Source organism: Strix uralensis, chromosome 6 (assembly GCF_047716275.1).
Source record: "Strix uralensis isolate ZFMK-TIS-50842 chromosome 6, bStrUra1, whole genome shotgun sequence".
NCBI classification, from domain to species: domain Eukaryota; kingdom Metazoa; phylum Chordata; class Aves; order Strigiformes; family Strigidae; genus Strix; species Strix uralensis.
In genome coordinates, this window is record NC_133977.1 from 961,211 (window position 1) to 974,804 (window position 13,594).

A 13,594-nucleotide genomic window follows, 5' to 3' on the forward strand; every position below is an offset into this window, starting at 1 on the left:
CTGTGAGAAAATGGCAATTTCTGGAAGCATCGGGCTCACTGTGACTGCTCCTACAGAGATTGGGGCAGCATCCTGGTGGAGTGGGACCTGCTTTATTCCAGGGAAGCTGGGGAAAGACTGTATGGGGATGGGAGCACACAGAGCTGAGGACAGGAGAACAGCACACCCTGTACATGTAAGAGCTCTTCTCTTGAGGGTGGGAGAATCGGAGACAACTGCTGCCTCACTTCTGTGCTTGTGCTTCATATGTAACTTGTCTTTTCCCACAAACATCTAAATATCCAGAGGAACTCCTGAGAAATTCAGACAAGCCTTTTTTCCCACTGTCCTTTGTGTGTCTCTATTTCCCCTCCATGCTCAGTTTGATGGGGATCCTGGAGGTGTCAGTGTTACCTCCCATAACCAGATAATTTGGGTGTCAACATGCCTGATGCTCAGCTGCCTCTCTGTGCTGGTGTCAATGCATCAGCCTTGGCATGGACATGAAGAGACACCGGTGCTGGCTGTGTGCTCCATTCACTGCAGCATGGCAGTGTCTCAGGGCCAAGAGAAATCCTGGGGAGTTATTTCCCACCTCACAGCATAGGGTGCCATGCCTGAGAAGGCTGCTGCAGCCGAGGTGGGATCTAGGGCATTCTGCAGCGTCTGTGGCAGGCACTGGCATTTTTCTCTTCCCACAGGTTAGGGTGATTTACCTTCTGCCCTCGGTATCCCTTGGGACCAGGTGGACCTGTAATCTCCAGGCAGCTCATCTTGTAGCACTGAAATACAGAAGAAATTATACAGGAGGTGTAACCCCGCGCTGCAGCGTGCCGGCCGCTTCGTGCACTGAGCCAGTGCGCACCTGAAGCTTGGCTCTGCACCATGGTTCTCCATGCACCTCTCCCCGTGACCGAAGTGCTAAAAACTACTACAGCTCCAGCTGGGTCAGAGTTGAGGCAGCAACAAGCATGCAGAAAAATGCTGCCCGTAAATTAAAAGCAGGAAGTTGCCACAAGCACATTCATTATGGCTTGGCTCTGGGCCCAAACTGAAGGAACAGGACTGCTAAGTGTCAGGCAAGGTGATGTGGGCTTGCTCTTCTGGTGCCCTCAGGGGCTGTGCATGCCCTCTGGAGCATTGCTCTGCATACTCCTCCCTAGGTATGCCTGTCCATGTGATACCAGTAGGGCAGGATCTTCAGCTTGTGCAGCACCTACAAAACATGCCTCCGAAGTGATTAAATCAGTCTATTCAATAGACCTGAATTCATTACAAGTGAGGGGGAGGCAGAGAGTGAAGAGTCCAGTGTATGCCATTTTAACCACTGGGTAAGGGGACAGGTCCCCAGGCTCTGCACTAATCCACAGGTGGGCAGAGACCCACCCTGTGCAGCTCACTGCAAAACCTGGCTTGATACTTCAGGGTGCAAGCTGGTCTGCTTTTAAGTGAGGCAACTTAAACCTGTGTCATGTGGCAATGACATAAAGATGCTGGTCACTCACCTCTCCGTAGGCTTCGTGTTTCTGCAAAGGAGAAAATAGGATGAACAGAATCAGTTAAGGTGGTAATCCCCAACAGAAAACCAGCATCGTGCCCTTAAAGGTCCCATGGCTTTAAAGATGTTCTCAGCAGAGTCCCCAGTTAACAGGTGGGGCCTCAAAGACCACGCTGATGGTGAGCACATGTCTCAGTGCTGCCTACTCTTTCACATGCCCCTGGATGGGGAGTAGCCTAGGGTGTGGGTCTGGCCTTCAGCAAAGCCAGGACTAGGGTGGCAGCCTGCCCAGACATACCGGGGAACAGAGGCGCAAACCAAAGAGTCCTGGTTAAGCACCTAACCAGAGAAATCAGAGATGCTCAAGACTGCATTTGGCCCGTAAGTGCTAAAAGGACATAAAAACTGAAGAGAAACAAAACAGAGGCTTTTCCCTACTACAACTGATCTCTAGAGCCCTGCCAAAACCCACTGTGGGGCCGCTTGGAAAACATCCCCCCTGCTCCATGCGCTGCTTCTCTTGTCCCCCCTGTTATACTCCCTGCACCTCAGACAGCACTCCGTACCATAGCTTGGATTATCCTGTCGATGGTGTTCACATCGATGTCCAGGGTGTCCTTCTGCGTGATGGCATAGTTGTTGCGGTACAGCTCATGCGGCAGGTTGGCGATCTCCCGCAGCCCCTGCTCGTAGACGTTCTCGCTGGGGGCCACTGCGAAGAGCTTGATCCCCATGTCTCGTGCCCTCTCAGCCTGCACCTTCATCCCCCCGCAGGGGCTGCCAGTAACGTGGCCATCGGTGATGACTATTGCAAAGTTCACGCCTGAAGCCATCTGTGTCTGGATCTGCTCCGTCATGTTGGAGATAGCGCAGTCCGTGAAGGTGCCCCGGCCAAGGTAGTTAATAGCAGACAGCCTGGGGAGGTATATGTCTTTGCTGCTTGTTAAAGGGCTGTAAATTTCCACCACATCTGAGTAATGAAGTCCACCAAACTGCCAAGTGATATAGACTTGGTTCTGGTAGAGCTCATTCTCCAGTTTATCGATGAACACAGGGATGAACCGCTTTATTTGATCCACGAGGCTCTGGATAGGCACAGTCTGCAGAGCAACGCTCTCCGAGGTGTCAATGATGAAGTACACATTGATGGGGCAGTTCCTCTTTTCTGCATGGAGACAATTATTCAGATCATGTCAGAGGACTTCACACACCACTGCACCACCTTCACTGTCCCCCAGAAACCTGGACTAAGAAGCGTATATAGACAGCACACAGAGGACAGCACATAGAGTTGTGAAGAGAGCAAACAACAGCACGAGGTTTGATATTCAGCTTCCTGCGAGTGTGTTGCAGTTCTTACTAATCAGGAGTTATTTCCACCTGGGTTGGAAGAAATGAGGAAACTGCGGACTAAGTGCTGGGATTAAACAAAGAAGAACAAGGTTATGACTTTTGCTCTCCTGCACTAAATAAATGCTCTGCCTGCCAGGCTGCTGCTTTGCTCTCTGATTTATAAACATTTTGAAAAAGGTCATACCCAAGTGTGATACTGGAAAAAGCACAAGTCCCACCCAGCTCTAGCAGAATCATCTGTGTTCAGGTCAGAAGACTCTCCAGTGCCCAGGACTTCAAAATCCTAAGATCTGCTGAGTAATGAATCAATCTTCAAAATCTTGCAATTTTTTGTAAAAGCCAGGCTGGACATGTAAATCACCTCCTCTGCATTGCAACTGAACAGCTCTCAAATCATCAAATCCTAAGTGAGCTGCTTTCTGACATCAGATACAGACCTGAGCTCCCTGGTATTTATTACTGCATCATCTGGGAGAAGCCACCACTGGCAGACCCCAGCTCTTCAATCTCTACCTCTCTGCACTCAAGTGTAAACCCAGAAATGGGAGTTTTTGGTGGATGGAGGATGGTGTTCCTGACAGAGGGATCGCTACCCCAGGGCACCGCCCAGGAGAGCAAAAGGGCAGGAGAGGTATAACGTGCCACTGTCAGCTCCTTGGGAGCAGGCTCTACAACCGAGCATGGCCATTGCTTTCGGCAAAATTGCTGTCTACAAAGAAGAGAGAAACCCAAATTATCTGGTTAATACCTGCACAGGAGACAGGACTGACATCTCCAGTATCCACATCAAGCTGAGCATGGAGAGGAACTAGAGCCACACAAAGGAGAGTGGAAAAAAAGGCTTGTCGGAACATCTTAGCAGTTCCTCTGGATAGTTAGATGCCTGTGGGAATAGACAAGTTACATGTTAAGCACAATATACAACCTCCTAGCTCTGCTGGGAAGATGCAAAGCTAGCCAATGCTCCTTGTAAACCCTGTCTGTGAAAAACAAGACCTTTCCCTCACTGTGAGTCGGTGAATGATTTAAAACTGCTTTAGCTTCTCTGTCAGTCTGAAGGGAGGGATCAGGTGGTGGAGCTATGGACAGTGGATCAGGATCTTCTCATTTCCTGGTTTCTCTCCAGGTGTGACTCTGGCTGCCCCATGCCCACATTGACTCCATCATGCCTGATCCACGCAGACATAGCATCCATGCTCCTCTCTTCTTCTGCTTGGCCAGACCACTAGCGAAGGTGTGCAGCAAGTCCTTTACACTTCTAACTCACCACATGGGTTTGGTGGTGCCTGTGTATACTGAAAAGGTACAAAACCCTGTGCTTAACAGTGCTGCTTTGTAGCCCACACAACCCATGGAGTGAAGGGATGAATAAACAAGCACTTGAAGAAATGAACATCTTTAGTGTTCAACCCATCACTGGGCCTCCAAGGTCCAACTGCACATGGGAGTATATTTTGTGTAGGGTTATGATAACTTCAGCAGCAGCAGAGTTAGCGCTCTAGTCTGAAAAGTTCTTGGGAATGTGTGTAAGTGTTCAGAGGAACCCGGGATTTGAAAGGATATTCACAGACAAAACCCAAGCAACACTTATCAACAGCAAAGAATATGGAGGACGAGGCAACACTTGCCTTTATGTCTAAACAACAATGGCACTAACCAGCATGACCCCTTGACGGCACACGGGCCAAGTAGTAGCATAGACACTTTTCTGCTTGGTGGTCACCACAAGACAAAACAAAAAGGGCCATGTGTGATTTCTGTTAGGAAAAGAAGGCCCAAGTCCAGAGAGCTTCTTAAATGGCTTTTTTGGGTAGCTCTTGGAAGAGTCCAAGGCTTAAACGGACACTGAGAGTGCATTTGGTTGCATTGGCTGTGCAGGGGGAGGGTAGGGGGTTAGCAATGTACCTGAGCTGCTGCCTTAGTTGCATGGGAAACGGCATTACCTGAAGAATACAGACAGCTCAGCCCCCCCTGCACCTCTCCAGAGACCTCTTTCCACATGGTGACCAGCTACTCCCTGGTGGGACATGTCCTCTTCCAGTTTACACTGCAAGCTGCAGCGCATCACAGGGTTCTGCAGACTGGTTTGTTCAAGAAAGGCTGGTTCCTATCAGTGCTGCCTATATCCTTACAACAGTGACAGCCTTTCTTCCTTACTAAGGCTTGTGCATATGCTAACAAGCCTGCGAGAGCCAGAGCTCAGGCTGGATTTTAGATAGGGGAAGGAGAAACCCTCATGCTCTTTGGAGATCTCCTGGGGAAGGGGACAAGATGTACAGAGAGCTTTGGGAACACCAACCTGAGGTGCTTCACAGACATGGCTCAGCAAAGCCCTCTGACATGTGGGCCTCTCACGTGCCTCCAGCTCAGCAACCAAATGTCCCTACCAAGAGTTAGTGGGTCCTTTTTCCCCCCTCCAGCTCAGAGAGGCTGCACAACTGCTTGCAAAGAGACCTGACTGTGGCCTCATGAAGTCCCTGCATAGGTAAGCATGGCTCAGCATTCACTGCGCTGCAGGGAACAGAAGAGGTATCGTAAGGATAAAATACTGTAATGATTAAGGGGTATTTTAGTGAAGATCAAGACTTCCTCCCTCTAGCCCTCGTCTTGTTTGCCCTCCACAAAGCAGAGCTGCAGGAGATCCCGATCTCTTGTAAGACACAACAGCTTTGTGCCTTCAGACAGCACCATTTTAGAGCTAGTCTTCCGTGATGGCTGAGGAAGCTGGAGACATCAGCTTTTGGAGAGGCTGGGAGCACCGGAGTCTTTGGCCAAGTGTCTGACTCACAGATCACCGCATCCCGAGTTTAACCACCTCCCTCCTTTCCTCCCTCCCGCCATGTGTGTGTGGGTGGGAAAGGCGCTGTGCAGAACCGCTGCTCTCCCGGCAGAGCTGCGAGGAGCAGTTAAACCGCACAGGCAGCCAGGGCCAGCTCTGGCACAGGACTGGATCAGTGAGGCACCATGGCCTTTGCCTCTACACGAGCAGAAAAGTGACAGCTGCAAACACTAGAGACGGACACGCTGTGGCAGGCACTCTGTCTCCCTCAGAGGGGGTCTCTGTGCCTCCCGCCACGTTAGCCTTCTGCTCTGCCAGCATCCCACCTGGTCATTAACAGTGAATGGACACAGAGTGGGGGAGGCCCCTCTCCCCACCTAAGGGGTCTTCAAGGCTGGGGTGGGCAACGGTGCCTATTTTGTCATCCTCAGAGCACTATCAGTTGTTGCAATTCTCTCACAAATTTCATAATATGCAATATTTTCCTTACAGCCCCGCCTCCTGCTGCGAAATTCTCAAATTAAAATCTCAGATTTCACCAGTAAAAGGGTGTATTTCAGACTAATGCGTTTTCTGGATGTTGAAGACAATTTTTGAACACTGACAGTCCAGAAAACTAATGGAAAGAGCAAATTGGGAGCTGACTCATTATGTTTGAATATCAGGGTCTGCCCATCCCGTTCTTCCTTGACCTTCCTCTCTCTGCAAGAGCAGGACCATGATACTGCGGGAGCAAGGCCTTACAAGGCTTTCCCTTGAAATTTCCTTCTCTCAGTATTTGTATTGTTGAGTGATGCATGAGACGTACACAAGAAAAAAACAACAGGGAATCTCGCGCAGTGGTTTTGGGTGCTCTGAACAGATTTTGAGGGCGCTGCTTTGCATCGTCCTCCCTGCATTAGGGTCTATGCTCCTACCTAACGTCTCAGGTGCTCAGCAGAAAAAAATGCACGGTCTGTGCTGCTGCCACACTCAGATCCCAGGTGACCTGGCTGTTGCCTGCATAATTGCAAAAGTATATGGAGTTATCTACACAGATCCCTGCACAAATAGTGGTCTTGCAGAAGGACCTGAGTTCCCTGCTTGTGCGTACCTCTTCCCACCCTGAGCAACTGAACCAAATGTAATCTTACGGCAAACAAATGACTTGCAACGACGCTTTCAAATGTGCAAATTACAGTCGACTTATTTGCACTCTCACATCTGATTATCAGACAGTTCAGATTTTAATGCACTAACAAGATCACCTCATGTGCCTGGCTGGGCAGAGCCATGGTCTGTCTTACCCCACACATTGACATTTCTGAAGTTCCTCCTGGTGCACTGTGTATTTCTCCTTCAATACCACAACAATACCACAACAATTGCAACGAGCAAATTGATCCCAAATTTACAAAATTCAGGCGCTCTGCTCTCTAAGCTAACTCTGCCTGCAAGGAGCTTATTTAAAGCCACAAAAATTGCATTACTCCCAAGAAAGGAGAATTGTATTAGATATGTCATATGCAGAATAAAGTTTGAAACTCCACTGCTGCTCTGACATGGGCCCAGTCCCAACTTTTTCATGGCTATGCTCAGCTGGCAGTGTCTCTGGTGCCACCCACTTGTGCATTTTGCTCCACTCAAATATTTGCTAAATAAAACCAGGGGGGGAAAAAAAAAAAAAAAGTGTCCCAATTTGGAACAAAAGCTCTTATAAATGCACCTCATCTTTATCATTTGCGTGCCCACGGTGGTTTGCACATTGCGTGCAGAGGGAATTTCAGTGTTTCTCGCAGTCGCTACCCAAATGTGCCCTGTCGCTTGAGTCCCTGGGCACACCACACACGCGGAAGGTTTCCTGACAGATGCAGGGAGCCCAGCAATTCTCCAACTGCAACTATCTGGGCACTTCAGCCAGGGGAAGCCCAGGCCGCAGCGAGGTGCTCTGGCTGCAGGACTGTGCCCAACCCCCGGGGGGATGCTGCAGCCCCCTGAAGCTTTGGCTCTGGCAGCCAGAAACCTCCATTTACAGCACTCGTGTGGACCCCTGCCACCAAAAAATAGCTGACCCGAGGAGGCAAGCACAAGTTGCTCTCAGGCATCGCCAAATGTGGTGTTACCCCTATAGAGATAACCCACCCCCAAGCTATAGAGGAGCTTGAGTTCATGAAGCTCAGTTTAACTAGGAGCCGTGAATCACAGATTAGTCTAATCCGTATCTTCTGAAATTCCAAAAATCAAAGAGGAATCATGAAGCAGATCAGAAAGTACCGTGCTGCCACTGCAGCCATCCCTTCTCTCTGTTGTGGCTGGTGAACTCAAATCAGTTGCCCCAGGGAAGGATTTGGTTCAACAGGTCCCCCCCTGAGGGATTTTCTAGACCTCCAGCCCTGGCAGATGAAGAGTGTGTAGCTCACAATATCTGCACCTGGAAAAAAATGTTGGAAAAACTCCCAAACTACCCAAAAGCTGAAAGCAAATCAGATATTCTCTTATAGCAGGCACTGCCCAAACACGATGGAGAGCCCGCGCGCAGCGTCAGGGGCCCAGGCGCAAACTGGGATCCCTGAGGCTGGGCTCTGCTGGTCCTAAACTGGAGACGCCACACGACCACTGTACAAGGAGAGGAAAACTCTGCCTACCTGGAAAACGAGGTCATCCAAATTACCTCCAAAAAGCCTCTGAAATGCCGGGAAAAAGAGTTTGTGAAGTGGCCCGTATCAGGAGGGCTCCTGCATCCCCAGCTGGAAGGGTGAGCTCCCAGGCTCGGGGTGCTGGGTGGGGAGGAGCGGCCGGCAGCAGCAGAGGCGTCTCCAGCCCAGTCCCTCTACTCCCTCGCAAGCTGGAACTGCCCTCTATATTCCTCCTCCTTCAGAATCAGGCAGAGCCTCATTTGCAGTAGCTCCAGACATCCACGGAGAGTCACTGTGGGTCCACCGACACCTCGGGCCAGTCCCCTCCCACCCGCTCCCCGCCCAGGGCAGATGCTGGGCTGGGGCGAGGTTGTCATCTTCGGAGCTGAAGGCAGTTTTGTTTTACACGGGCTGGAAGAAGTCACTTTTTTCCATGATGAGAGGTCCCTTTTCGTGGTTGGCATTGCTGCCCTACATATTTGTACCATCAAAGACTGTTCCTATTTCTCCCCCCCCTGCCCCTCCCCTTCCCATCCTAGTAACGTGTCCTGAGTGGAACAAATAAAACAAGAACATTTCAAAAAAGAGCAACTTGCATCTTAGCCTTTGCCAATATCCAAGTCTTGCTCAGAGTCACCCAAGTCTGAGTATTACCTCTTTGTGTTGATTTATTTCTGGGTTTTGTTTTTTCGTTGTTGCGTTGGGGTTTTTTGTTGGGTTTGGTTTGGGTTTTTTAAAAATTTTATTTTTAATTTCACAGGCAATTTTTAGCTTTCCTAAATGAAAAATAGGGGCAAGTGTCACAACAAAATACGGAGAACGGCAATGACTTTCAGGAACATGGCTTTTTATCTCCTGAGTTATGACTTTCTGGTTCCAAACTCTGGTGTAAATGGACAGTGTGAAGGGACCACAACCAGGCCACAGCTGCCAGACACGGTAATCGCAATGGGGAAACCCAATTTAACTCTCATTTAACTCTGCTGACCCCAAGTAGTGACAAAACCAAAGGGTTTGTCTCAAGAGATCTTGGAGTATGTTGCTAACCCACCAGTCCTGATCTATGGATCATGTTGCTCAGGCTGTTTGTGTTTGTGAAAACGTTTGAACTATCAGATTAAAATAGTAAATCCAACTCTGTGTAGCTGCCAGTGCTTAAAAAGGTACATTTCTGGAGTATCTTCTGTGTCAGCATCTTCACCGGAAGTGCTCTGGTGGACTTGGCAGTGTTAGGTTTATGGTGGGAATCGATGATGTTGAAGGTCCATCCAACCTATGAATTCTATGATTCTGTGATACTCAAGCAGCACAGCCGTAAGCTAGAATTTTACATGCCCGTTTCCCCGTTCATCTCAAAGCCCTGTGACAGAAGCAGGACTCATTCTGGAGCAAGGGGACACAGAAGAAGAAGCATACCTGAGAAACAAGATATTTCTCAGTGACCATGAGCTGTCTAAGCAAAGCACTCACCTTCCAGTAATCCAGGGAACACACCACATGAGCAGGCCATCTGCTGCTGTGTCCGAGCTCTGTTGTGTCCATGAGTACCCACCAACACTGCTGTTAATCCACACTCAATAAGCCTATTTCTAGGTGAATCTGCCCCTGTAGAAGCTGTTTCTCCATCAAGATGACTTATCACAAACAACTGGACAGCACATCTGTCTCCTACATTGCTGCTGAGTGCCTGGAGTGTAGAAAGGAGAGCACAGGGCCACATCTCCCTCTTCCTCCTTGCAGACTTGTCTTTTGTCTGCAGTTTCTTGGCCAAAGGACCTACAGACTTTTAACTTTCTATGTGTGCTTCTTGAGCTTTCTCATGTCAAATCAAAACCTTTTCCTGCAGCTTGACATGACGTGCTTTGTCTCCATGAGGATTCCCATATATTTTACAAAACAGCCCCATATTGCATCCTTTCCCTCAATAAAAAAAGACTAACTTGGTCTTTCTCACCTACCCAGGCACCCATTTTCATGACATTTGTAGGAATATTATCTTCACACCTCTGTCACAGATTAACACATCTGGTGAGTTCATTTCTTACGTCGGGGTGCTCTGACACACAGGCCTGTTGAAGTGGTGGTATGTCTTGTTTACATAGGAATTCAGACAAATAACTCAAAACAAGATGCTGTTTTTTCTGGATTTGTTGGGCTTTTTTACAACCTTCTTTTATAATTGGTGACATTAAAAGCCTGAGCTAGTTCTCTGTAATTGAATTTTTGTTGTGAATGGGATGAGAATGTAGGAAGCTCTAAAGGAAAACGGATATAGGGCAGGAACTGTTTGAGACAGTACCAAAATTTTATCTAGCATCTCCTTTCTTCTTTGTAAAGGGAATCAGGATGGGCAAAGACATTTCTTTCTGTGCACAGTGACCCTCTTTTATACATCGTGCTTGCTATATATGTATATGGAGGTCTGTCCAGGTGAGGAATCACTCCCCTTCACTCAGGGGAGCCTCATTCACTATCTCTGTCCTCTCTTTGGCTCCTCTTCCTAATCCTCAAATCAATTGTCTTTTTTTTTTCTCCTTTCTGTGGAACTGCAAATCTCATGGAAACATTTTTGCAGAGAACGTGCATGGGCGTGTATTAGTTGTTCATCCCCTATGTTTCTGACCTGCATACTATTATTGCTGCTCACAGAACACACTATATACTGAATAGATGTTTAGTATTCAATTATATTTAAAATGGAGAGAGAGGAAATGGAGGAAGATGAAGAGTAGACAGAAAGAAGGAAAAAGCTGGTTGATTTTCTGCTCTCTTCTATAGAGTTTGAAGTAAGGGAGCCAGTCAGGCACAGATGGCTACTATTTCATTTACATCCCCTTGAAGTTGAAATGTGATTTACAGTATGTTTAGCTGTTACTGTAAACTATGTAGCTCGTTCTTTTTTTTTTTTACATCTGACTTGTAGCCCCCAATAAAATGCAATCTCCTGGTTTTAAATCACATACATACATCTGAAACAGCTTTATGGGACTTCTGTGGTTCTCTGGAAAGCAGCTACTGTAGTTTCTTTGTGTCTGTCTGCCATTGCATCCACCCTTCATGTGATTCTGATATTACACAGTGGTCTCCCAGGGTCTTGTTTTCTAAATATGTGAAGAGAACCAAAAACGAGGCCAAGATTGTTAAGTGCTTAGTGAAAACAATGAATGCTGCTTTTCAAATATTTGTAAGAATGTGATTGATAATCTCAGCATTTTAACAGATGACAAACGGAAGGATGGATTTTACGCCCTTTGTAGTGGCCATTTTCTGAAATTCTTGCCTCCTAACTCAATTTGTACAATGCATTTGTATTCCTCTGCCCCCACAGGCAAACCCCTGCTCCTCTGATGTAATTCTGCTGTTTGCCTTGCTGACTTCTCTCAGCACCTGAAGTGCCACAGCCTTGTTGTCCCTGCTGACAAGGCTGCCTCCAGCCTTCTGCAGCCAGTTCTTCCCTGTGTTTGAGCAGCGGGCCCGAAAGAGTTTCACCCCTAGTCGGTTCATTCATCACCTCCATCACGAAACTGCCTTCAGCCCATTCCAGAAACCTCTTGTGGTGGTCATGCCCAGCCACACTGCTTTCCTAGCAGATGGTGAGGTGGTCAAATCCACTCATGAGTACCCAGGCCTGTGGCTGTAAGGATTCCTCCAAGTGCTTAAAGAAAACTTTATCTACTTCCTCTTCTTCATCAGGTGGTCTACAGCAGACCCCTACTACAACATCACCTGTGCTGTTCTGCCCTCTGATCCTCACTGCCCTTTGTGCAGGCACTGGGTGCAGGCTTGGTTGGCTCTGAGGTGTCCCTGGAAGATCTTGCTCATCCTCACCAGTGCCCAGGAGAAGACATCTATTAAAGAAACAAAAGAAGAAAACCCATTTGTTTTTCTAGATTAACCCAAGTCACGTATGTGAACAGCCCCCATTGTGTTTGGCAATCTTGAATTGTGGTAAAATGAGACACAAAGGGGAATCTTTCTGAAGAAAAATGTAAATGTTCATTTGATACCATATTTTAGCAGCACTTCCTGGGATTTAGGCTATTAAAGCTAACTGCTCCAGGATGTTTAGAGAGTCATCATGAACACACAAACACAATCTGAGGCTTTGCATACTTTTTCCTAGTTTAATATTCTGGTTAACTTTTAAGTCCCCTATGCTACTGCAGTTCGTATTTATTTAGCACCCCGTTTTTATATACAGCATTTGTGTGCTCATAAATTGTTGTTTGCTAACATGTAAGGAGGTACTATTTGGAGTTTCTAGAGGGTTTTTTTTAAACACTCCCAAGGATTTCCCAACCTACAGCATTACTGAAGCCTTGCCAGACAGAGGTGCATATTTGTGACCTTGTGTTTTTTCACTAGAGCCCAAGATCCTTGGAGGATGATGACATCTCAGAGACTCTGCATTGTGTAGATACAGTGGTGGGAAAACGAGCAGCCAGAAATGGAGGTGGCAGTCCCCCATCTTCCAGATGGTCCCATGCTGCACAGACACCGGAGAAGCCACCAGTGGAGCATTAGCAAGATGCATCTTGCTTTCGTTGGTGGGCCCAGGGCCTGTTTCGGTTCTGTTCTGCACAGCAGAGGCTTCGTCGTGAGAGACCACCCAAAGGAACGGCGTGCTCCTGGCTCTCTGTCCCAGCTGCAGGTTGCTCCTCACCGAGGCTTTGCTCCTACAGCCAGCCATGAGCCTGCGTCCCCACTATTTCTAATAATCCTCCTGAAGTGTTCATTTAGAGCTCGCTAGTGCGGAGACGCTTGCTCCAAGGTTTGTTTCCCCTCTGCTCAAGATGTCCCTTGCCAGGATTGGTTTGACTATGCTGGCTTGAAGAAACAGCAGGGATGCTCTGGGGCTCTTGCACTGAGCTGCTCTTGCTGCACAATTTCTTTGTGTCTTTGAAGTTTGCCCTTTTGAAATTGAGGCCATATTTATGAACTTGTTGATATTTTACCTTCAGTTTCTCAGTCCAGGCTTATTGTCTAGAGTCAGCTTTTCTACAGTGCCCCAATGGCTCACCATTTCTGGAGCTGCTCCCTCCCAACAGGGTGAAAACCCAGGGCTCCCAGCTGACCATTTTGGGGTCTCCTCGCTACCGTGCACTGGGTGGAAGAGTAATCTCAGCCATTTTAATACCAGGGGAAGTGAGGGTGCCCAGGGCTCTCCCAGAAGTGCCAGCTAGCAGCAACACAAGATCATACATGAATCCAGCAAGCAAAAAATCGGTGAACAGAGAGCAGAGAGAGTGGAGAAAAGGACAGACTGAAACCCTTTCTCCCAGAATACTTCCCCTTTTACCAGTTTCACAATCCTTGCTTTTTCATGCTTTCATCTCTTGCAGCATATTTTTTCCACGCAGCTAGTCAAGA

The 13,594-nt window shown here is 48.0% G+C and overlaps 1 protein-coding gene across 2 annotated transcripts in view; it reads right to left on the reverse strand.

Annotated features, from left to right (window-relative positions):
- Positions 1-8,374, reverse strand: part of COL6A2 (collagen type VI alpha 2 chain) — a 28,606-nt gene extending 20,232 nt beyond the window's left edge. For both annotated transcript variants that reach the window (XM_074872400.1, XM_074872401.1), the window contains exons 1-5: positions 8,234-8,374; positions 3,579-3,713; positions 2,044-2,642; positions 1,485-1,505; positions 696-761 (exon numbers count right to left, since the gene is read on the reverse strand). In XM_074872400.1, the coding sequence (XP_074728501.1) occupies positions 696-761; positions 1,485-1,505; positions 2,044-2,642; positions 3,579-3,684 (792 nt within the window). In that variant the 5' untranslated portion in view covers positions 3,685-3,713; positions 8,234-8,374. The remainder of the gene's footprint in view (positions 1-695; positions 762-1,484; positions 1,506-2,043; positions 2,643-3,578; positions 3,714-8,233) is intronic.
- Between the last annotated feature and the right edge of the window lie 5,220 nt (positions 8,375-13,594).